Source organism: Vespa mandarinia, chromosome 8 (genome assembly GCF_050613455.1).
Source record: "Vespa mandarinia isolate Hongniang chromosome 8, ASM5061345v1, whole genome shotgun sequence".
NCBI classification, from domain to species: Eukaryota; Metazoa; Arthropoda; class Insecta; order Hymenoptera; family Vespidae; genus Vespa; species Vespa mandarinia.
In genome coordinates this window covers 2,362,501-2,387,500 of record NC_140817.1, presented here as the reverse complement: position 1 = coordinate 2,387,500, position 25,000 = coordinate 2,362,501, and the positions used below count along the sequence as shown (strand labels likewise).

Here is a 25,000-nt window from a genome sequence, read left to right as displayed (position 1 = left end):
TTAATCTTTACGTTATGAAGTCAACGTTGGGACGATAATAAATCTATTTATGCGGATTTATTCGTTTGTTTATTAAAACGATTTTATATAAGAATTGTTGTGAAGGAGTATTTATATATTTATATAGATTTAAATAGATAGTAAAAATACATGAGATATATGTATTATTAAAAGTTGGAAAAGATCATTTAGGAAAAGTGAATGAAAGGGCAAAATATTTAAAGAATTTATTTGTATTTTATATATAGAAAAAATGAATGATAAATTCTTAAAGAAAATTTGACCTGGATAATGATTTATTTGAATTTAATAATAATAATAATAATAATAATAATAATAATAATAATAATAATAATAATAAAGAATAAAAAGATAACGATAGAAGATAAATGAAAAATATTTCGAAAATAATCAAAGAAGAAGATGAAAGGTGAATAAGAAGGAAAGATGCCCCAAATATATACATCTAATACACCATGAAATAAATATATGTACGACTAATGAATTACGTAACGGAGTTGTATTAACTAGACGCTAATCGAGAGAGTTGTTGCTCAAGTATATATATAATACTTATCGTTATGTTACTCCAGGGACGCCAAGGACGCATCGCCGTGTCATCCTCGACTCAAAGAAAAAGAGAAAGAGAGAAGAGAGATAGATGGACATATAGATAGACAGACAGACAGACAGTCAGACAGAGAAACGCGCAATTTGTAATTCTTTCTTGACGCGTGAAGAAAAAGTCGGTCGTATTCGTGCCAGAAATAAAACCCCATAAAAAAGTACGAAAGCAAGGAAACGTTTGTGTTCTGTTAACCAATTCGATGGTTGTTGCTGTCTCTTCTTCTTTCTCTCCCCCCACCCTATCGCTCTCTCTCTCTCTCTCTCTCTCTCTCTCTCTCTCTCTCTCTCTCTCTCTCTCTCTCTCTCTCTCTCTCTCTCTCTCTCTCATTTCGTTTTAACAAAACTCGTAATATCGAGCGAGTTGTGGAAAGTGAAAGAAAGTAAAAAAAAAAAAAAAAAAAAAAAAAGAAAGAAAGAAAAGAAAAGAAAAAAAAGAGAACATTGCACGCTTAATATTTAACAAAACACGCAAAATTGACGTTTTACAAATTATTTTTAATATTAAAAATTATTTATTAAAAAATCATATTACGATCATTTTGTAATTTAATAATTTATTAATTCATTAAAACTAAAGTAATATAATTAATAATATTTTATTTTAAAACAAATATTTTAATACGTATGTAATATTTTAAAAGTCATTATATTATTTTAATTTTTATTAAATTGCTAAATTATGAAATAATATTTATGAATAATAATAATTATCGAAACTGAAGTAATAATTTATTTTTTAAATATTACTATTTTTTTTTCTTTCTTTCTTTTTTTTTTTTTTTTTTTTTTTTTTTTTTTGTAGTAAACTAATTATTACTTTAGTTTATAATAGAACGCTTGTTTCATAGTTCCTACGATCATAATCATAACGGATATGTATTAATTAAAATCTCCGTCCTTTTTTTTTTTTTTTTTTTTTTTGTCTCATTGTTAACAAGCGGAAAGAAAGAGTTAAAAATAATAATAACAAATCAATTATTCTTTCAATGGTAGAATTGAAAAATAGGTCGATAGAGTTTTTGCTTTAAAGTTATGCTAATTAATATCGATAGAGCGAATTGTATGATATATGAGTAATCTTATGCTCGTAACTGAACTAGATATATATATATATATATTTTATCTATTTTATCTGAACTAAATTTATCGATGATTGCAATATCGATCGTTTTAACGTTATAATATTATTTTTTATTAGGAAAACAATTTTACATATGTAAATTTTATATTTCGTAATATTCACATACATACATACATACATACATACATACATACATACATACAAAGACTTTTGATTTTGCTCAGCGACATAATTGTTTTTAAAGAAAGAAAAAAAGAAAAAAAGAAAAAAGAAAGAAAGAAAGAAAGAAAGAAGAAAAAAAAAAGTAAAAAGGAGGCACCTCGGTGATGCCGGATGTGAAACTCGAAATTACAACTCCTTACAAGGAATTGTTAACGCCATCCGAGACAACGGAACAACGTACCGTGACCTCTTCGATGTGCCGCTACCACGTTTCCTTTCGGTCGTAAACCAAAGTTCCCATCTTTGTACTCGCAACGATAAGTGACGAGACGAGATGAGACGAGACAAGACGAGGCGAGACTTTCGCGGTTTTAACGGGCAATTTCGCTACATGAATGACGTCTTCATTGACAATTTATGATTATCTGAACTGCAATCGACTATGCAACTCTTCTTTTTAAAAATTCTTCCCCCCGCCCCCTCCTCTCCTCCCCTATTTCCATCCATTGTGTTTAGAAATGATGGTATTTTGTGCGTACGATAAAATAAAATGAACGAATAAAATGAATTTGTCGGAATCGTTTTTTCTTTTTTCCTTTTTTTTTTTCTTTCTTTCTTTCTTTCTTTTTTTTTTCTTCTTTTTTTTTTTTTTTTCTTTTTTCAAGCGAGCAATAAAATCAATAAGGTAGGATGAAAAAAAAGAGAGAGAGAGGGAGAGAAGCAAGTACTTAAAATTTGTGAAATCTTTTAATTAATAAAAATGAAAAAAATATTTTCACACGTTCTTAACGCATTGTCTACGTGTGGATTTTCATTCTTTACATTTACATGAATTATTACATATTTTTTGTATCTGATCACATGACTTTGGTATGAAAAACAAAAACGAAAAAAAAGAAAAAAAAGAAGATAGAAACATTATAAATAAAATGTTTATTATTATCCGTAAGAAATATAGATCGAGAAAGTGATAGAATATTAAAAGATCGTCGTACGAATTGTAATGATATTATTTAAACTTCTAAGATATATTTCAGGTATCATTCGCTGGTAATTACATTCTCGCGATTGCCAATATAATGATGTCGCGTTTAAATAACAATGAAGTTACCATTACGTTAGCTGAGGTATGTATCTAAGAAACTTTTTTTTTTTTTTTTATATATATATCTTCCTCTAAGAGATTCTTTTATCCATTTTACAAATTCGAAAATATATTTTTCGTTTATTTAGATAATATCGGACTTGGTGCAAGGTGAGTTCATGCAACTTGGTTCGAAGGAGACGGAGAACGAAAGATTTGCTCACTACCTCAATAAATCATATCGAAAAACGGGAAGTCTAATCGCTAATACGCTCAAAGCGGTAAGTTCGAGATTGGTAAAAAAAAAAAAAAAAAAAAAAGTTAAGAATAAAGAAGAAGCAAAAGAGAGTAATATATAGTTAAAAAGATTTTATCAATAAACACAAACATAATGTTATATTTTCTTTTATCCGTAGACGGCGATAGTAACTGAGGCGAACGATCAGATAATAGAATTAGCTTATCAATATGGCCGAAATATTGGGCTTGCTTTTCAATTGGTCGACGATTTTCTAGATTTTGTTTCGTCGTCGACGATGATGGGTAAGCCAACAGCGATCGATTTGAAGCTAGGCTTGGCTACTGCACCTGTTCTCTTCGCTTGCGAGAAGGTAATGATAGATTATAAACGGACGAGTCGAGATGAGAATCTAAAAATTATTTAAATATATAAATTTTAACTTTTGCAATTTAACGATTACTTGACAGTAATCCCTGTCAAATAGAATATTCTTTTTGTTTTTTCTTTAATCCTTCTCTGTTTCGACTCATTGGATAGATTTTTTTTTTCTATTAAATGTATAAAAATCATTCTCTCAGACGCAATTCTAATTTACTTCTTTTTTTTTTTTTTTTTTTTTTTTTTTCACTCTCCTTTCAGTATCCAGAATTAAATGCGATGATCATGCGTCGATTCCAAGAACCAAATGACGTCGAGAGAGCGTACAAATTGGTTCACAAGTCACACGGTCTTGATCAGACCAAATTTTTAGCTAAGAAGCACTGTGCCGAGGCTGTAAGATTGGTACAATCGCTTGCCGAAAGCCCTTATCAAAAAGCTTTGATATTTATTTCTGATTTTGTTATCAATCGTATTAAGTAGCATCATTTGATTAAGTAGCAACGAGGAATTGACGATAGTTTAAAAAATATAAAATCCGTACAGCTTGGTACTAGTTGATTAATGGAAGAAAAAAAAATAGAAAAAAAAAAGAGAGAAAGCAAAAAAAAAAATGTAATAATAATAGATACGAATCCAAGGATGTATTTTTTATCTACTTGATTGAAGTATAACTTTAAGAAATGTTTCACATCACTGATGCGTGATAGAAGATAACGTTGTTGCACAATGTATTGTATATATATGAATTTGTTACAATACACGTATATAATAGAATTTTATTACATTCGTTAACATTGAGAATATGATTACGTATGATACTCATACAATGATGCCTGATTTGTTAATATCGAAGAGCTTATCTCAAAATGTATTATAAAGATTTTTTCTTTTTTTTTTTTTTTTTTTTTTGTCAACATTACTTATTATATCGGATGGTGAAAGAAATCAATAAAGTATCAATAATTTGATTATAAACGAAAAAAAAGGAATAAAAGAAAAAGATATCTGAAGTTTAAAAAGAAGCAAAAAAAAAAGAAAGTCTATTCGAAAATTAAAAACTTTTATTAATCAAATAAGATATATTCTTCTTTTTGAGTAAGCGCATGAAAATTATGCGTCGATTATCTTTCAACGTTAATTCAAATACATATATATATATATATATATATATATATATATATATATACTTTTAAATTATTATTAATTTTTAATTGAATATGATGCATCGCATTTCTGTATTTCTTTTTTTTTTTTTTTTTCTTTTTTTTTTAATTACATCCGAAGTACAGTAATTGAATCAATCCTAGTTCAGTTTTTAATGCAAAGAAAATAGAAAAGCATGTGCTTATTATGTAGCAATATTTAATAAAATGAAATAAAGGATAGACGTAGTAATAATGCATTAGCGACGGTGAACCTTCTTCAGAATTAAATTTATAATAATTATATCATGAATATTAGGACAAATATATGTGTATCGATTGCATCGGTTAAATTAAAAAATTTATGAAATAAAAGAAAAAAGAAAAAAAAATATATATATATATAATATATTTATAAAACAGATTGAGAGGAAGGGATCCGTGTGTGTTAATACGTGTAGAAAGTACAATCTGCAATTTAGCATAATACAGAGTGGAGAATATCTGCCAAAGAAAGCCTTCTGGTCTCTTAATTTTTCAATTTATTCACCAATAAGTGGTTTTTTTTTTTTTTCTTTTTTTTTTCATAACAAGAAATACAAGTATTCTCCGTTATATATTCAAGCTTTAAATATGAAATTTTTCTCATGAAGTTTCCCAATGTTGATATTGCCTTATTATAAGCTAAATAATTTTAATATTGTCTGATAAATAAATAATAATAATAATAATAATAATAATAAAAAATGTTTAAAATGTTGATCATTATATTATGATTGAAAATATAGAATATATATATATATATATATATATATATATATATATATATATATATATATAAATATCTAATGTATAATAACTTATATTTATACAACAAATTAATGTATATAATAATTAATAAGATAATAATGTCGCATTGTAAACTGAATCTTTCGATGGATAATGAAAATATTTAATTAAGATCAAATCTAGATTTATCATAGGATAACATTTATAATTGAAGTTATACAAGAAAAAAAAGAAGAAAAAAAAAATAAAAACATAAAATTTTTTATCCTCTATGATCATTTCATTCAACATTATTGATTGAACAATTTGTTAAATTGATAAATTTTAGATTCTTAAAAATATTATCAAAAGTTATCGGATAAGACTCAGTATCCTAATTATTGTAATTACTGTATTGCGAAAAACTAAATTTATGTTGTACAATTTTTTTATTACAAATATATCGATATAATATAATATATACATATATTGTTTTTTTCTTTTTTTATCTTTTTTTTTTTTTTTTAATTATACTTCAATTTCAATCGAAAAATTTTTCTCTTGGGGATGTTGATCTTGTGTAATATAAATATAAACTATCATAGTATATTCGTTTAAACATTGAGAATACGAAAACTCACGAAAAACTTATGTTACGATAAAATACTACCAAGCGAATGATTGCATATTTCAAGAATTTTTTTCCAATTTAATTCCAATTTAACATTAAAGTAATTATATTTTACATCATTAATCATACTTTAATAGATAATTATTTAAACAATATATTTATTATTCTTTATGATTTTATCGTGAAACAAATGCGTATCGACATTGTATCTAAATACGCATCACTGCGAGATGTACGCTACTTACTATCAAAATAAAACAAAAAAATATATGTATACATGAAAGATCGAAAAATATGACTTCACATTTTACTAAACTACTTTAGTTTAACCCAACAAAACCAATAATTATATATATATATATATATATATATATCGATATGATAGACGTATAGTGAGGACAGCGTTTCCCGCTTATACAAGTAGTTCATATTTTGTCCATACATGTCGCTGAAGTCGCACACGCTTCGAATAAAAGATAGCGAATAACCTTAAATGCCATATAACACGAAACAATTTTAAATTTACGCGCCAGGAAGAAGAGCGCGCAACATGCTAAAATATGTCGTACCGCTTTTTTCTTTACGTCAGTGTAGTATTTCAAATAATGAAAGATAAATGTAAAACTTTACACGATAAAATGACAATACATTTCATTAATTATTATTAAGGACAAATATTTTTTTATTTATTTAAATAATAAGGTATATAAAAATATTGTTGCGAATTAGCCAGTATTGAAAAATATTGGCAATGACCAGTGATTATAAGTTGGTATAAGTCGAACAGTTCTGTGTGATACTAATCGATAGAAATTTTCTAAATTCTCTTTGCCCTAACTGCTTTATTAAAAGTATGGCTAATTTGTTAGATCTCTGCGAGAAATATTTCGGTTCGCGAAATTTTTATGAAGTGTTAAAAATATCGACGGATGCGGATGACAAACAGGGTACATAAATCAATGTTGCTAATGAAAACCTAACCTCAATGATGAAACTTATAAATTTCGTTAAATTTTTCCTTTAAGTTACAAATGAAAGAAATAGATATCTCCTTTTAATTTAGTCGACAAAAACTAAATGATATATTTCGCTTTTTAATATGAAATTTATTTCTTTTTCTTTTTTTTTTTTCCATTAGTGAAAAAAGCTTATCACAAGCTATCTCTGCTGGTGCATCCGGATCGTGTAGAGGAAAATATCAAGGCTGAAGCTACGGAAAAATTTAAAGTTCTTGGTAGAATTCATTCTATACTTAGTGATTCAGAAAAACGAAAAATCTATAATGAGTCTGGTCAATATGACGAAGAAAGTGAAGAGGTTATTATGCGCAATTGGGCTGATTATTGGAAGACATTGTTCAAGCCAATTACTGAAGAGACTATCAGTAACTACGAAAAGACGTATAAAGGTTCTGAAATTGAAATAAAGGATTTAAAAAGGGCATATATGGATGGTAAGAATGATCTATTTATTGAAAAATTAAGTTACGTTAAATGTAATAATATATCTTATATATTTTTACAGGTAAAGGCGACATGGATTACATTTTGGTGGTTGTACCTTTTAGTAATTGCGAGGAAGAACCAAGATACCATACGATCATAGCTAAATTAATAGAAGCCGGTGAAGTACCTGAATACAAAGCTTTCACGGAGGAAAGCGAAAAGAAGAAATTACGCAGGAGAAGAAAGGTTTGTATAAAATATAAATCATATAGATTAAGCATAGAAATAAATTATATCCTTTGTTATAACGGATTAGATACTTAAACGTGATTCAAAAATTATCAAACTTATACTTCTCTCATCAGAATCAATTATTATTTATTGGATTATGATGTAAAATCAATTGAGATAATTTATTAACGTCAATGGAACCATAATATTATAGAGTTTTGAATACTTTCCTTCTTTCTTCAACTTTCATAGTACGTCACGTTAATTTTCGAACAAACAAACGCTTGGTGCTCTATTTTCTAGCTTTTCTATTTTTATCAATAGACACTGTCGCTCGACGATTGAAAGTAGCAAGAGAAGGAGAAGCGAGGTATTAAAGGAGGGAGGGGGGAGTACTGGTAAATAAGTAACCAGGGAACGCGCAATAGTGGGATTAGTTCACGGGACAATCCGATCGAGGATTGCCCTCTTTCGTATTCACGTTATGTCTTTCGGCTAAAATCTTTAAGCACGATGATTTTAATATATAAGTAAAATTTATGAAATATTAATATTGAAATAATTAACGGTATATCTCGTGAATGTTTTAATAAAAATGGATACCGTCGTATTCGGATTCATACTTTTAACAGTTTTCATGAGTGTTGGGGGTGCAGCAGGAACGTGTGAACACGTGAAAAATGAAGATATGTTGGAATATTCTTGTGTCGGAGGACATCCTGTGGATTTGTATTCGATACCAACGGAAATAGAAAAGATACGTATCAATAAAATGAAAATTCCGATTATAACTGCGAATATGTTTTCACGATTTGGCTCTAATCTTTGGGTCTTATCTTGTTCGCACTGTGACATATTGGATATCGAACCAACCGCTTTTCAATCCTTAATAAATCTTCAACAATTAAGTTTGGACGATAATCATTTAACCACCGTCAAAGGGTCTTGGTTCAAAGGATTGAATTATCTAACGTATTTGGATCTAAATTACAATCAAATAACGACGATCGAAGACGAGGTGTATGAGAATTTGCCGAATCTCGTGGACTTTCGATTATCCGGCAATCGGTTCGAGTGTTTAAATATAAAAGCGATGGAAAATTTGAAGGAATTAAAGAGAATATTTCTCAGTGAAAATAAAGAATTTAAATGTCCAAATGCTATCAGTAAATTTCTCGAGGATCGTGACGTTAATTTCAGTAAAGATCCAGAATGGAAGGATTTCGATGAAATCTCGATCGATGAAAGTAATAATAATAATAATAATAATAATAATAATAATAATAATAATAATAGTAATAATAATAATAATAATAATAATAATAATAATAATAATAATAATAATAACAATATGACCGAAGTAATAGATCAAACAGAAACTTCTATTGTTTGGTCATCAACGCCAGATTATTGGAAGAGGATTTATTTTCCTTCAATTGCCGTGACTACCGAAGATACGAGATCATCTGAGGGTACATCAATGACCGAAAGCATACGTTATCCATTGTATGCGCCGATTAGCGTAACCACGTCTGATTATAATGATATAATATCTCAATTCTCATCGGTCGATTCTTCTTCATTCGTCACAACGACTGATAGACCGGAAGCATCACGATATCAACCATCAATCGCTGATCCTAATCGTTCTTACATGACAACGACAACGCAACAACAACCTTTTAGATATTCATCAATCCAACCTTGGCCGAAAACTATCAAAAAAGATGAAATAACCATGAACAGTGAATATCATGAACAATTTGACAATTACGACGAAGTAATTGGGACGTCCTCTTTGGCTTCAAGCCCAACTGATCGAGAAACCTTGTCTTCTATGTTAGATACAAAAAATATTTTATCAACGCAACCACCTGAAGATTATTATACACAAAATGAGATACTGATAGAACCAAATTATCCGCTTCCTAATCCAACCTTTGATTCTTTTCCTAATCCAATTTTTGATCCGCTTCCTAATCCAACCCTTGAACCACAATTCGATGAGAATGATATCGAAACTATTAAAACTGACGATGTACGTTATACTACGAGACCTTACGTACCACCGCCGATACCACCTCAGATTGTTCAACCTGCTGCACCTGGCGATTTTCTTCAAGTTCCTTATTACGAACCCACTGTTACCATAAGACGGCCATTATCACCGGCGGTGATACAAAATTACGAACAACAACAACAACAACAACAACAAGAACAATCATCAATTACAGTGGTAGAAACCACTACGGATAAACCATTTCCTGAGTGTCCAAAAAGTTCATCGCTGTCGATCGAATTGACAACTACCACCCTTTTCTTTCTTGTTTTTCTTTTAAATATCATCGTGCAGAGAATTTAGCTGAAGGACATTTATCGTGAGTGATAATAATCCACTTTATCAACTTACAGATCGCATTGATCTTAACTCATATGTATCGTACGATTATGAATTATTAATTATTCTTAATTGTTATTATTATTATTATTATTATTATTAATATTAATATTATTATTATTATTTATAATATGATAATGTAATAGGAACTTCGTACGAGAGAGAAAGAGAGAGAGAGAGAGAGAGAGAAAACAAAACACCCGTATTAAGCATTTATGAAATCACGATCATTATCATTTCGTTGCGTTTTTCTTCTTTGTATTTTGATAGAAAAAAAAAAAAAAAAGAAAAAAAAATCTATGGTTCTTTATAAATACGTAAAAGAGAAGGAGAGAGAGAGAGAGAGAGAGAGAGAGAGAGAGAGAGAGAGAGAGAGAGAGAGAGAAGAGGGCTATCGTTCTAATTCATTGATTAGTTCGATGTGATGAGATGAGAGCCAGAGTTATTATTGCGTAGGTATCTTTCTTATTTATATAGTTACTTCTTAAAATTGGTTTAGAGAAATATATGATATATAGGATTTATCGTCGCGCGAATCTTGAAAGATTAATGTAAAAGTCAGTAAAAATAAGAAAAAGGAATTAATCTATGATTCCTTTCTATGATGGACTAGAAGAGTGCCTCTACGATAGACAATTGAAATAAACGAGGAACGAGGGTCGCATTGCATCCGGAATGATAATGAAATAATTACTAATGCCATTGTCCAACCGCGTTGACTCTTGTTATGCAATGGCCTTGTTCAATATTCCTAGATAGACGCGTTATAGTCTATTCGCATATCCGTTTGTTCTTTTGCCGGATTTATGAAATGCATTTGTTGGATTGATAGTTGGATAATATAAATTAAATGACTAAGATGGTATCCCATTCGAAATCGATCTTGATCTTGATCTTGGTCTTGATCTTGATCTTGACGATCGAAAATGTAATAGGTGATCGGGTTGATCGTTTTTGAAGAAAAGAAAAAAAAGATAGGAAAAGAAGATATTCGGCTAACTATACGTCTTTCGAGTATATAACGATAACATATCATTTGTCTACGTAATCTATAAAATGAGTCAGTCAGTCAGTAAGTAAGTAAGTCAGTTAATTCAGTTATTCAATCATGTTAATCGTCAGAGTCAAGTTCAGGACAAGTTATATGTTTAGCTGACATAGACAACAGGTGTTTGGATTTGCATTTTTGGATGAGAGAGAGAAAGATGAGAATATCGTTGGCAAACGTTAATAAAATGTTAAACTTTTGGAAGTTGGTATAAAAGTCAGTTTAAAAATCGATATAAAAGATAAGATCTTTTTTTTTTTTTTTTTTTTTTTTTTTTTTTTTTTTTTCCATTGGGAAAGACTTTCCTTCTTTGAAGTTTCCATTTCATTTCTATTTATCATTTTCGAGAATGATGCAGAAGAAAAAGTTTTTCCTTTTCATCAGATTGTGTCATCCATATAAATGAATATGAAATTCCGCGTACACGGGTTGTGTAACTAATATAACTTACTAACATTAGTCGGAAGTTTAGAAGAACTTGCCAGAAATTATAAATAACGTAATTTCCACGGTAAGAAATTTTTGGAGTAGGTCACGAACGTTATATGAAACATCATCGATGATTACGAATTTTCTTAGGTAACAAAGTTAGAAATAAAAGAGAAAAAGGAAGATAAAGAGTTTCGAATGTACGTTATTATGGTTTTTCGTTAAGAAAAGTTAAAGATTAAAGAGTTTTGAAAATTTGCCAAATAATAAATTCCAACAGTTATTGCCTTTGATAATCCTTTTGCTTTGAGAAATAACGAATGACTTAATACGATTTCGATGAGTTTAAAATGAAAATTTGATCGTTTTCGTATATATTACGAATGATTTATAAGAAATTTATTTCCGCGTGTCAGTAGTAATGCCAAACGTATATACATACGTGGATAAATAAAGTAAGGAATAAGACAGGACAATTATTTAATAAAATTGAGATCAAATATGGATCCGTGGTGCGAGCGCGCAAAAATAGAGTGGATGCTTTTCTTACCCTTGATATATATATATACCAACTACCACGAGTGCTCCTCCTTCTCCTCCTCTTCTTCTACCATTTGAAGTTTATTAAAGATGGTTAATATAGCCTTCTGTTACGTCTCTGGACAGTTATTTATCGTTACTTTTAATCTGACCTAGTTGTATTAACGTGTCGATGACGATGAAGTATGTTATTAATTAACGATTCCGGTTTATATCAAAGGTTTGTTCTTTTAAGATGGAAAAAAATTAAAAAAAAAAAAGAAAAGAAAAAAATCTAATAGGAACGTACAACTAACGATAATAATTAATAGTAATAATAAAGGAAGAGAGAGAGAGAGAAACAGAGTTGTTGAAGTAGTTCAATGATCGTTTGATTTTTCAGTGGGCCAAAGAAGCCATGGAGGCTGAACGATTGAACAAAATGCAAAAAATTGAAGACGAAGAAAACGCAGCTGCTAATGATTTAGCATTGGCAATTCAAAATCGTAATAGGGAACGGGCCGATCAGGCTAATAATTTCTTTGATTCTTTGATCGACAAGTATGCCAAAAAGGCGTCCAAAACAACTACGAACAAGAAGAAGGTTACGACGACGAAGAAAGCGACGAAAAAGTTGACGTCCGTGCAAAGTATTAAGAAAACAAAGAGAAAGACTTAAGAAAATATTATCGAATGTTAGAATGTGTCTCGTTCAAGTTCACATACGATCTAATCTTTACTAACGCGACACTATCACGTCCAATTTCATTATCCATCCCCGTCCCCTTACCCTCCCCTCCACACACAACCCTTACCACTCCCCGTTACTCGCCTAATAATCCTCTATCTATATATTATTTTGTCTTCTTTTTTTTTTCTATTTTTTTTTCTTTTGTTTTGTTGTTTTTGTTTTTTTTTTTTTTTTTTTTTATCATAAATTAAGCATCTTTATTTTGTAATAACGTCCTTTCAGAATTGTATAACTTGCTGATGTAACTACTATTTCTATGAATAAATCGTAGCGTTTCAATCTTGTAAAAATTTATTATAAATCATTTTTATTAAATTCTGATATGGTTTTTATTCATTTCTTTTGTATTACTATTATACCGAATGTAATCATTATAATCCTATATATTGCATATACATATATATATATATATATATATATATATATATATATATATATGTATATTATTTTTTTATTATCTTTATTTTTATTTTAATTTTCATCAAGTCGAAAAATTCATTGCTACTTCCTGCCCGAAGTTGTTTCTTTTTTCTGCCTTTTATTTTCTTTTTTCTTTATATCTTATAAACTATACGCATATTTATATTTAAAATACGATAAAGATAAAAAAAAGAAAAAGTAATATAAAAGAAAAAAAATATATAGTTATAATTGATAAAAAAAAAGTTTGACATATAAGTAATACGTAAACTTCCATGTTATATAATTTTATTAATAGCTACGAAATTACTGGGTACTAGCGTGCAAAAAAAAAAAAAAAACAAAGAAATGAAAATGTTCTTTTGGATTGCGAATAATATCGTTTGTCCGGATCTCATCACGTGAGATTACTACATACAAAGATCCAATTAGATTAACGTCGACACAATATAAAAAGGAAGTATGTAAATTGAATTACGTGAATGTTACATGACGGATACATTGTTGACGCGTCCAAGAATTTATGGAATGCGGATTCATAAATAGAGAGAGAGAGAAAAAGAGAAACGGATAGACAAGATCAAAGAGCATGTGCATATATATACATACAAATAATATATATATATATATATACACATATACATAGTCATAGTTTCTATAAGATCTTTTAATAATAATAATTTCGACAGTAATCGTTGTAAGATGTTTGCTACACTAACAATAAATTGAATTACATTTTAGCGAAATACATATTATAAATGATATATAATTTACATAGATAATAAATTTATGATTTATATTTTATTATTTTGAATTTAAAAAAAAAAAAAAAAAAAAAAAATTATATATTAATTGTTTAAAAAAATTTTTAAATGCATTGACTTCAATCATTACGTCTTAAATGAAATATTTCTTGACGCTTTTATCCAAGAGGTCGCCACTGATTTGTTACAAAATCGTATCTACGGTCGATAATACAGTTTTATAGTTATTTTGTCGACGTACGATGTTCATTCTATTGTATATTTCGTTTGTGGCATGATATAACGCGGTCATCTGAAGAAATTTTTTTTTTTTGAATAAACTTGAAGTATGCTGTGAAAAAAAAATAAAGAAAGAAAGAAAAAAAAATAAACTAAAGATGGCGGATGAAGATGTAAATGGAGATTCGGATGAACAGCAACAGGAAAAGTCACAGAAAAAGGCAGCAAAATATGACAGCGGTGCTGCAGACTTGGAAAGAGTTACCGATTACGCCGAAGAAAAGGAAATATCCTCATCTGACGGATTTTCATGTGTAAGTTTCATTTTTAATCATTATCATCCACGTGTTTTATTATAACTTGTTATGATTCCTTTAATGAATATATAAATATTAACGAATATATAAAACTAATCTCATATTTTAATTTTCATTATTTTAATACACGCGCGAAACGTAAGTTAGTTTTAACGTATTGTTTAGTATAAGTCAAGAAAAATAACAAAGCTAACCTATAAAAAGACATTTTAGAAACTATTTCTATTCTATCTAATGTAACATTGAAAAATTAACAAATTTATAACAGGCACTCAGTATAATTGGTGATCGTCGTAATAAAGAAGCTGCTGAAAAGAAAGCTAAGGAGAAAGAACTTCTTAAGGTTTCAATCAAAAAAGAAGATGTTGATCTCATAGTAAGAAATTTGATTATGTCAAATAATTATTTTATAACATATCATTACTTCTTACCTTTTATTACGTCGTGATATATTTTAAAAAGTTATCATTCTTTCATTGTTTCAGATGAAGGAAATGGAAATTAATCGTAATTTAGCTGAACAAACGCTCAGAGAACACAGGGGAGACGTTGTAGAAGCTCTGATTACACTTACGAACTGACTGAATAAGGTGCAATTAGCACAAAAATCTCATTAATTCAAATTCCATTGTAAAATATACAAGATAGAGATTGCTATGAGAGTTTCAATAATTAATATTTATTAATATAACTTACAAAATATACATCGTACCTATGCGACATTATATTTCTTAATTCCCCAATAATTTCTTCTCTGTGTAAGTAATAGATATACGAGCGAATATCTGCAACATTTATTGTCCGATTAGTTTATTTCATTATATTGATAATAATATAACTATAAGACTATTTAATAAGTTTAATATTTAATATATATATATATATATATATATATATATATATGTATGTATGTATATATATATATATGTATATAAATGATAACATAAACATACCTTATATGTAGTTACGCAGCAATGAATGTTCTCCCTTCGAATGATAATCTTTTACAAAAATGAATTATCTTTTCAAATATTTTAAAGATAGATTGAAACACATACGATAGATTGTACATATATTTAGAGATATACGAATTATTATTAGCCTGCGTAAAATATTATTATAGTCGATACGAAACTCTAATTTTACTTGCACTTTATCCACATTTACAATTTTTTTTTTCTTTCTTTTTTTTTTTCTTTTTTAAAGAAATAATTTTTTATCTCTATCAAGTATACATTTGGTATCTTACGTTATTAGAGAATATTTCTGATCCTGATAAACTAACGTAATGTAAATTAATCATATCAAAATCTTTTGTCATTGCCCCTTTTTTTGTTAGCGCAAGAACTTAGACTTTGTGATTAAAAAAAAAAAGAAGAAAAAAAAAAGAAAAAAATGCAAGAAAAAAGAAGTAGAAAAAAGAAAAAACTAATATAGAGACCCATCATAAAGCTACTGCAATGTTGTAAAGGGTAATGAAACTCACGCAAAATTCACATGATTATATAATGAAAATGTCATTTATTTGATGTGGTGCAATGACTTAAAGTAAATGGAAAAATGAATGTCTGTATGAGCTGGGTTTGATGAACAGCACTCGTGCACTAAAAACAATTACCACTGTTGGACCATTCTTATAAAAGTCTTTGAATTTAAATGCAACATACAATGGAAGTGTACCAAACAGCGATGCAGTGGTAGCTAATGTGACACGAATGTGCTGAATTCCATGATGAGGTAACACTTGTCTTACTTGTACTTAGTTTATCAAATTATGCAGTCATACGCTCATAGAATCTTATTGCGAATTGGTTCAAAGAATCTATTGTTTTTCTTTCTTTTTTTTTTTTGTTTTGTTTCTTTCTTCAAATTGTCATACAGATTAATAATAACTTTCCAAGAGGATAAAAAAGAAAAGAAGAAAAGGGGGAAAAAAGAGAAGAATAAAAAAAAAAGAAAAAGAAGAAGTTAAAGAAACATTCAAAACGTCACAAGTTCCACGAGTAATCGCCGCACAGTCCCAAAGATAGTTTTCGCAAAATGGACGTGGATTTTCTAAAAAGTGTGAGCGAGAACGGCCAAAATCTGTTCCTCAAAATCTCTTATAATATTTCATTCTTCTATTGCTTTCTTTCCTTAAGCCTTATCAATCTATGATGGCTTTCAAAAGGACGATTGTGTAAAAAACTGTGGAAAAGTCTTAATTATATTTCCGTAAGATTTCTCTGCACTTGATGCGATTATATTCACTATTACCGTAATGAATACAACGAATACGCATCAGGATAAAAAAAATCTTTCGTGCGTCTAAATCGTACTAATTTTCGACGTAATTTTTTTTTTCTCTTGTGTCTTCTTTTTTTTTCTTTTTTTACTTTTTGTTTTATTATTTTTTATATTTCATTCATTAAAGTGTCGCCATACTGGTTTCTTTTTTATCATTATGTTTTGTTTCCTCTCTCTCTCTCTCTCTCTCTCTCTTTTCTCTTTTTTTCTCTTTTTCTCTTTTTCTTTTTTTTCTTTCGTTTATTTTTTTATTTTTTAATTTTTTTTTTTAATATTTTTTTAATTTTTTTTTTCTTTTTTTTTTCTTTTTTATCATTTTTTTTTTTTTTTTTTTAAGGAACATGAGTTTAGCACAGTCTGTAAAATATAATAAATTATGCTGGATTTATCATACAGTAAAAGTATGCTTATACATGTCGGTTTCAGTCCTTATAAAATACAGTAGATATGTACAGTAAAAAGCTTAAAATCGATAGATATATCTTTCGAATATGCTAGATTTGGGACTGCCCGGATATCATAATGATCGTTTACTTAACAAATGTATTTTTCACTGGCTGCCAAGATCATCAGAGAGTCTAGAGAGAAGGGGGGGGGGAGCAATGATACACAGTTGCAGTAATTACAGTGGTCTTATCACAGAACATGTATGGCATTAATCATCCTCATTGTTAATGTTAATGGTAAGTATTCGTATTTAAAACGATTGGTAAAACTAGATCGGAGGATCAGGAAGCCAGTACAGTACTAAATGATGATTATTGTTTGCCGCTGGTTGCCCATAATTCGATTTTATTTATTTTTATTCTTTTTTTTTATTTTTATTTTTATTTTTTTTATATTTTTTTTTGTTTTTTTTTTGTTTTTTTTTGTTTTTTTTTTTGTTTTTTTTTTTTTTTTTTTTTTTTTTAAGCATCTTAACAATAGGACATAAGTTTTAACGTTTGTGAAATCCTTGGTAGGAGCGTTATATCAAATGTAAAAATATAACTGAAGGATGTCTGAACGCATTATATCATAATTTCCATTTGCAAGATAAAAGAAGAAAGGAATAAAATAAAATAAAATAAAAAAAAAGAAACAAAAAGAAATGTAATAATAATGATAATAATAAAAGAAATACCGATTCCAGATCGAACATAGGATTTATCCTTCTTAATATTATCGAATGTATATCAATGAAGCGAAATTTTCTTTTTTTCTTCTTTTTTTTTTTTCTTTCTTCGCTTAAAAATTTTAAGAATAAAATTATAATAATCAGGTACCCGTGACGAATCGACTTATGTCCTTTTGTTATTAAAAAAAAAAGAAAAAAAAAAAAAGAAAAAAAAGAACAAAAAGAAAAAGAAAGAAAAAAGAAACCGAGAAAGAAAAATTTTTAACCACGTGATCTTGCAATTTGATGATAATAGTAGTAGTAGTTGTAGTAGTAGTAGTAGTAGTAGTAGTAGTAGTAGTAGTAGTAGTAGTAGTAGTAGTAGTAGTAGTAGTAGTAGTAGTAGTAGTAGTAGAGTAGTAGTAGTAGTAATAGTAGTAGTAGTAGTAGTAGTAGTAGTAGTAGTAGTAGCAGTAGTAATACTAATAATAATAATAATAATAATAATAATAATAATAATAATAATAATAATAATAATAAAAATAATAATAATAATAATAAAAATAATTTGTTACACAAAAACAATTAATATTTCATTACTATAATTGACTAACGTTTATTTATACAATTTTCAATTTTCTTTTTTTCTTTATCACCTCTTTCATAATAATACCTAATAAAATTTTTATCATCTCTCTTTGATACTTTATCGTAACATTTTTAATTAATACACGTATTCTTGGGCACATGAACGATATAGACATTTTTCTTTTTTTTTTTTTATAATAATCAACACAGGACTTGATAAATTATGGACAACCTTAAATTTAATACAATAATAATAATATAATAATAATAATAATAATAATAATAATAATAATAATAATTACATAATAATAATAATAATAATAATAATAATAATAATAATAATAATAATAATAATAATAATAATAATAATAATAATAATAATTCAATCTATCACTTTAGCTACTATGCAATACTTGAGAAAACAAAACAAACTGTGCCTTAATCCTTTGGAAAGAAATGGACGCGAAAGGGAAGAGAAGTAGAAGAAACGTGGGTGAAGAAGAAGAAGGGTGGAGGAGGAGAATTGATTGGATGAAAAGACTAAAAAATATGAAGGGGGATCAATTTAACTGAGAAAAAAAATATAGAAAAATACAAGGGCAGAGAGACGGGGGGAAAAGGGCACAGATTGCGTAGCATTAATAGTAATCATAGTAGTAATTGTAATCGTATGTGTTAAAGAGAAAGAGATCATAAAAATCGCTAACTAGAATCATTTCTCCATATCGGAAGAGAATTTGACGCCTTTCTTTCCTTTTTTTTTTTTTCCTCCTTTCGTATAATAACTAATAATAATGATAATAATAATTAGAAAAAAAAAACCAAAAAAAAGAAAAAAAATTAGAAATAAAAATAAAAAAAAAAAAAAAAGAAAAGCAAAAAAAAAAATAATAAAAAGAAAACAGAAATCACTATCGACATAAACAAAATATTTAACCATCCGTTTAATTTGCTGCATGGCAGACAGAGGAGGGGGGGGGGTGGGACATATCGTTTGATCCGTGTCTGACAAAGGAACACAAAAAAATATTTTAAAACCGTCCGGGATCGGGGAGGTTCGCGACGTCTATCACAACTTCCTTCGTGCATAGCAATTGTGGTAAAGTAACAGCAACCGGCTGTAATAATTCAACTTCGGCTTGGTCCTTTTCTTTTAAATTCTCTCTCATTTTCTTCACTCTTTTATCTAGCTTTCTTATTATCGTTTCTTTAACCCTTTCATCTTATTTCATTCAAATCTTTTCTCTCTCTCTCTCTCTCTTTCTCTCTCTTTCATTTTCTTTTTCTCTCTTTTATTCTCTCATTTATCAATCATTCATCTATCCATTCATGCATCCATCCGTATATTCATTTATTCATTCATTCATTCATTCATTCATTTTCATTCATTTTCATTCATTTCATTCAGATTTCTCTCTTTCTCATTTTTTGTGTCCTTCCCTCTCTGACTGCTCGAGTTTTTCGCCCTCCTTTCTCTCTTTTTCTCTCTCTCTCTTTCTCTCTCTCTTTCTTTCTTTCTTTCTTTCAGACAGATTATTCTTTTTTGTCTCGTTACAAGCAACAAGGAAGAAAACGTAAATTATCGATAAAAGTTTTAAACAGAGAATAAATGATGCGACAGCTGTGGTCGTTTCTCAGCACATTCGTGCCGACGAATAATCATCATCGTCGTATAACGTCGACACGTTTTGGAGATTGGAGAAAATAGTAGTAGTAGTAGTAATAGTAGTGGTAGTAGTAGTAGTAGTAGTAGTAGTAGTAGTAGTAGTAGTAGTAGTAGTAGTAGTAGTAGTAGTAGTAGTAGTAGTAGTAGTGGTAGGAGTAGTAGTAGTAGTAGTGGTAGGAGTAGTAATAGTAGTAGTAGTAGTAGTAGTGTAGTAGTAGTAGTAGTAGTAGTAGTAATTGGCTTCGTTCGTGAAAATACACCGTTCATCGCATGGGAGTGTGCGGTCAATAGTAGATGTATAGTAGGACCGAATATTGACGATACCGATGTCGATGACGATGACCATGACGATGACGACGACGGCGACGACGATGATGACGACGACGACGATGACGACGACGATGACGATGGCGATGACGATGACAACAGTGAGGCGGATACATTTTCTCCTTGCTTCTCTCGAGTCGTTTTCTACATCCTCGTTTTATTTCATCGCCGTGTATATCGGAGCTTTGCGTTCATCATCAAGTACATTTTTATTTATTTTTTATTTCATTTTACTTTATTTTATATTTTCCTTCTTCTTCTTCTTCTTTTTCTTCTTTCCCTTTTTAATCACTGCCTTAACAATAGACGCACGCACACTTTTCACTAACACAAAAATCAAAATAAACGAGCGTAAGATAGATCTCTCCTCCCCTTTCCCCTTCCTCTCATCCTCCTCTCTCTCTCTTTCTCTCTCTCTCTCTCTCTCTCTTCATTCTTTAAGAGACGACAATGACGACGACGACGACGTCGATGTCAACGTCGACGACGACGGCGACAACGACGACGATGACGATGATGACGATGACGATGACGATGATGACGATGATGATGATGATGATGATGATGATGATGATGACGACGACGACGACGACGACGACGACGACGACGACGACGGCGGCGGCGACGGCGGCGAACATTTATTTTTTCGCACAAAGAATTATATGTTATATATGTATATATGTTCGTTTGCATATGTATGCACTTATGTATGTATATGTGTCTGCGTGTGTATGTGTGTGTGTGTGTGTGTGTGTGTGTGTGTAGTATGCTGTCCTTTTTTCTTTCCCCCTCTCTTTTTATTCTTGTTGTATTTATCGCCGTAAGTTGGACCAGTAGCTGCCGCACACTAGGAAACATTTATTTAGCACTACCTCGTAATCATCACTGTACACAAAAGTCATGAAGGATGCAGAAGTGGTGGGGGCGACGTGGATGTTGTGCCCGGAGTAAGGGGTGATTGCTTTCAGCTCTGTTTCACTCGTTTCCTTGGTGGTCCGATAGGTGGAATTTGTTGAGTGGCTAACGCACGGAAGGCTTCGGCTATCAGATGCGGATGGGAATTTACCATAGACTTAAATCCCGCTGTATCCATTACGTCTGTCGCATGTCTAAACAATAAGAATAATCAAAATGATCGAATTATTCCGACGATCGTTTAAAAAAGAAAAAGAAAAAGAAAAAGAAAAGAAAAAAAATAATTGAGAGAGAGAGAGAGAGAGAGAGAAAGAAAGAAAACGAAAGAATAAAGAAAGGAATAGAAGCAACACTTGGATTATAAAAATTGGATTATAAAATTTCAAATGCATTTCGAAGTTTTATATATATATATATATAAAAAAAAAAAAAAATGAACTTACGTATTAATGAAATCTATGGCCTGGGCTTTAAGTTGATCAGCACTATGTAAATCGGCGAGTATAAGAATGTCCGCTGCATTTTCAATGGCCAAACTCCCACAAAGTGCTTCCTCGCACATTACCTTTAGCCTCTCGAGGGCATACTTATCCGCCGCTGCTAAAAGATCGTCCGCCATTTTTTCAAGATTCGACGCTTTCCCGGTATATATAAATCTTAACATTTCCCGCAGCACTTCGTGATCAACGTCGGTAATGTCCACCCGATTTTGTTTCCTCTCCTCCATCTCGTGTTCGAACATCGCCGAAAAAACGGGACTTCGTGCTAAAGTTAGAAAGAAATTCACAATTAACATTTCAATTTTTTTTTCTTTTTTCTTTTTTTTTTCTTTTTCCAATACAATGATTTTCTTTTTTTATTCTACGTAGAATAAAACGATTCGATGATATACAACAACATTTTTATGGCATGTCTATGAAGTATAGTTCGTCAATGATCTATGCATAATGATCTGTGAAAAAAGAAAAAACGATTGATTCAATGATTTAGAGTGCGTCTATATGAAGAGTAATTCTTAAATGATACATGACGTATCTACGAATAAAACTATTCAATGATTTAGAGTATGTCTATATTGAATAATTCGTCAATGATTGATAAAGCGTTTGTGAATAAAACGATTCAATGTTTTACATTTGGTCTATGGAGTAATTCGTCAATGATTCATGACTCTACTACGAATAAAACGATTCAATGATTTACAGCGTATTATGATGTACAAGTTCATCAATGATGGACATATTACTTGCAGGTTAACGCGGGCTAACTCCTTTAGATACTTTAAATTATTGATTCGTTTCTTTTCTTCTCTCTTATTTCTTTTTTTCTTTTCTTGTAATTATAAACATCGAGTAAAACGATTCAACGATCTTTGTACTTTCACGGCATGTCTATAAAATATAGTTCTCGTCAATGAACCATGCCGTGTGTCTCTGTGAATAAAACGATTCAATGATTTTAGAATGTAGAGAGTTTATGTGGAGTAATTCGTCAATGATTCATAAAATGTCTGTGAATAAAACGATCCAATGATCTAGAGTGCGTGTCCTATGGAATAATTGATGCTATGATTCATGGGGGGCATCTAACGAATGAAAACGATTAAACGATCTACTAACGTGTCTTTTTTGCATCGTGTAGTTGGTAACGTCAATGTTGGTATAGTTAGATCAAGTTTCTACGAAGATGTTTGTCAATGATAAAAATTAAAAGAACATTAACGAGAGAAAGAGAGAGAGAGAGAGAGAGAGAGAGCCCATTTTAGGGTATTAGAGATTAAAAGATGTATTAAAAGATTTCATCGATTCGTTTTGTTTTTCTTCTAACTCTTTTTTTTTCTTGGATTTTTTTTTCTACAAATGAACCTTTCTTTTGTATCTACTCTTTAATAGCCCGTGCTTACCCGCGAGAATGGCTTTGTGCGCCTGAAATTCTCTTCCACAAACGGTCAGCGTAACGTCGCTGAATTTTTGGTTTTCAAATAAAAGACCAAGATCGTCAGGCAACCGACAGTCCGGTACTTTGAATTGTATCGTGTTACTTTGCCCGGAAATGTTAACGCTGTCTGCGACCACACTGACCTAAAACGATAAATAATATTGTGTCAGTGGTTTTATCGTTATAATCGTGGTTTCGATTAAAACAAGTATATATAATTAACATACAAAGGTATATACCTCACAGAATATCGTGAGTTTATCGTCCGGCAAGAGCCCATTGGCTTCGTCCAATAGAAAATCTCTCCTAATGAACTTTTTAAAGCCCCAATCTTTACCCTGAACGAACCTGTACGCTCGTTGACTCTCTGAAAGCAAAAAAATCAAAGGTATATATTCTTTTTTATTACATATTACATATAACAAACATTAACTAATTCAAATGTTCCTCCTCCTCCTCCTCCTCCCTCCTCCTCCCTTTTTTACTTTTTTTTTTTCTTTTTTTTCCATTATATCGAAATAATCGATCGACAAACTTGATCGAAAATCTTTAAAATAACCTGCGCATTACATTCGGAGCATGTAATAGATCAAAATTAGGCGATTTCATTATTGACACAATTTTTTCTTTCGATCGTATATACGTATAATTTCATTTGTATAATTATTCATTTCCGTTCGACTTACCCATTGCTTTGGTTTCTTCCCTTTTGGCATTAAGAATAGAAAATTTGAACTTTGCCCTGACTTCTGATTTATTGCAGGAAACAAGAAGGAGGTACAGGGACAGGTAGTCTTTGCTCTCCTCGTCCAGACCCTTAGGGTTCACTCTTAGGCACCTAAAAGGAATTAATGTTAACTTTACTATGTCAATATTATCTTTCCTTTATTTTCTTTTGCTCATTTATTTCTTCCTTTTTCTTACAAAACAAATTCTTTCATTTGATAATATATCAAAGAGAGATGATATATATATATATATATATATACTGAATAATAAAATGATAACAAAAATGATTGAAAATAATAAACTATTAAATATAAAAATTTGTTTTTTTTTGTCCGTTTGTATTCTTCTTTGTTTCTGTTTTTCTTTTTCTTTTATCTTTTTTTTATTATCTTTTTTTTTTTTTTTTTATCATGATTAAAAAGAATAATCATCGAATCATTGTCATACTCATTGATAAGGATTAAAGATAGACACAGATCATACTGTTGACTTTTTATCGTTGATGCTACTTTTGTTCTTTTTATTTTCTTTTTTCTCCTTCATCTTTCCTAACATCCCCTTGCCATCCTCACACACACACACACACACACATACATACATACATACATACAGAAAAATCTCTCACCATTTCAATTTGTCGTTGGCTCCAGCCGAAAAGGTGGACGACTTGAGAACTTCTCCCATTTCCTCACGGCAGAAGCTGAAGTTATTTATCGTCCACATGTAGCTGAATTTGACCACCTTCACCTGTGCACATAAAACCTTCAAATGCAACACCACGTCAGATTCTATTCCGT

General features: G+C 29.8%; 5 protein-coding genes across 15 annotated transcripts in view; 4 read left to right on the top strand and 1 right to left on the bottom strand.

Moving 5' to 3' along the window:
- The window catches only part of qless (decaprenyl diphosphate synthase subunit 1 qless), a 25,614-nt gene extending 20,922 nt beyond the window's left edge, over positions 1-4,692 (top strand). Inside the window, exons 5-8 of the mRNA XM_035887285.2 lie at positions 2,908-2,997; positions 3,104-3,235; positions 3,371-3,565; positions 3,835-4,692. Of these exons, the coding sequence (XP_035743178.2) occupies positions 2,908-2,997; positions 3,104-3,235; positions 3,371-3,565; positions 3,835-4,056 (639 nt within the window). The 3' untranslated portion in view covers positions 4,057-4,692. The remainder of the gene's footprint in view (positions 1-2,907; positions 2,998-3,103; positions 3,236-3,370; positions 3,566-3,834) is intronic.
- A 2,086-nt stretch (positions 4,693-6,778) lies between these two features.
- LOC118451071 (J domain-containing protein CG6693-like) lies at positions 6,779-13,117 on the top strand. The gene is made up of 4 exons (XM_035887219.2): positions 6,779-7,064; positions 7,256-7,570; positions 7,642-7,808; positions 12,591-13,117. Exons 1-4 carry the CDS (start codon positions 6,971-6,973, stop codon positions 12,864-12,866), a joined length of 852 nt encoding a protein of 283 aa, XP_035743112.1. The 5' UTR covers positions 6,779-6,970; the 3' UTR covers positions 12,867-13,117.
- LOC146872816 (uncharacterized) lies at positions 8,208-12,732 on the top strand. Of its 2 annotated transcripts, XR_014982438.1 has the most exons (4): positions 8,208-9,040; positions 9,155-10,171; positions 10,338-10,643; positions 12,591-12,730. XR_014982438.1 is itself a non-coding variant. In XM_085658890.1 (3 exons), exons 1-2 carry the CDS (start codon positions 8,389-8,391, stop codon positions 10,153-10,155), a joined length of 1,653 nt encoding a protein of 550 aa, XP_085515016.1. In that variant the 5' UTR covers positions 8,208-8,388; the 3' UTR covers positions 10,156-10,171; positions 12,591-12,732. The 2 variants fall into 2 exon arrangements, 1 of the variants encoding a protein (XP_085515016.1); XM_085658890.1 differs by lacking the exon at positions 10,338-10,643 and having other exon boundaries at positions 12,591-12,732.
- Positions 13,118-14,389: 1,272 nt separating the features above from the next.
- Positions 14,390-15,378, top strand: LOC118451074 (huntingtin-interacting protein K). Its single transcript, XM_035887230.2, has 3 exons — positions 14,390-14,655; positions 14,927-15,034; positions 15,144-15,378. Exons 1-3 carry the CDS (start codon positions 14,500-14,502, stop codon positions 15,237-15,239), a joined length of 360 nt encoding a protein of 119 aa, XP_035743123.1. The 5' UTR covers positions 14,390-14,499; the 3' UTR covers positions 15,240-15,378.
- A 3,172-nt stretch (positions 15,379-18,550) lies between these two features.
- Positions 18,551-25,000, bottom strand: part of rdx (BTB/POZ and MATH domain-containing protein rdx) — an 88,850-nt gene continuing 82,400 nt past the window's right edge. For 6 of the 10 annotated variants that reach the window (XM_035887220.2, XM_035887229.2, XM_085658891.1 and 3 more), the window contains 6 exons: positions 24,829-24,965; positions 24,161-24,312; positions 23,702-23,841; positions 23,440-23,617; positions 21,980-22,301; positions 18,551-21,730 (listed from right to left, as the gene is read on the bottom strand). In XM_035887220.2, coding sequence (XP_035743113.1) covers positions 21,586-21,730; positions 21,980-22,301; positions 23,440-23,617; positions 23,702-23,841; positions 24,161-24,312; positions 24,829-24,965 — 1,074 coding nt within the window. In that variant the 3' untranslated portion in view covers positions 18,551-21,585. The remainder of the gene's footprint in view (positions 21,731-21,979; positions 22,302-23,439; positions 23,618-23,701; positions 23,842-24,160; positions 24,313-24,828; positions 24,966-25,000) is intronic. The other 4 variants (XM_035887223.2, XM_035887227.2, XM_035887221.2 and 1 more) reach the window with 3 other exon arrangements.

Coding starts and splice junctions, on each gene's coding strand:
- LOC118451071 (XM_035887219.2), top strand. CDS start 6,971: ATGGCTAATTTGTTAGATCTCTGCGAGAAATATTTCGGTTCGCGAAAT. Junction 7,065..7,255: donor GGATGCGGATGACAAACAGG/GTACATAAATCA, acceptor TTTTTCCATTAG/TGAAAAAAGCTTATCACAAG. Junction 7,809..12,590: donor AATTACGCAGGAGAAGAAAG/GTTTGTATAAAA, acceptor TTGATTTTTCAG/TGGGCCAAAGAAGCCATGGA.
- LOC146872816 (XM_085658890.1), top strand. CDS start 8,389: ATGGATACCGTCGTATTCGGATTCATACTTTTAACAGTTTTCATGAGT. Junction 9,041..9,154: donor TGAAATCTCGATCGATGAAA/GTAATAATAATA, acceptor ATATGACCGAAG/TAATAGATCAAACAGAAACT.
- LOC118451074 (XM_035887230.2), top strand. CDS start 14,500: ATGGCGGATGAAGATGTAAATGGAGATTCGGATGAACAGCAACAGGAA. Junction 14,656..14,926: donor CATCTGACGGATTTTCATGT/GTAAGTTTCATT, acceptor AATTTATAACAG/GCACTCAGTATAATTGGTGA. Junction 15,035..15,143: donor AAGAAGATGTTGATCTCATA/GTAAGAAATTTG, acceptor TCATTGTTTCAG/ATGAAGGAAATGGAAATTAA.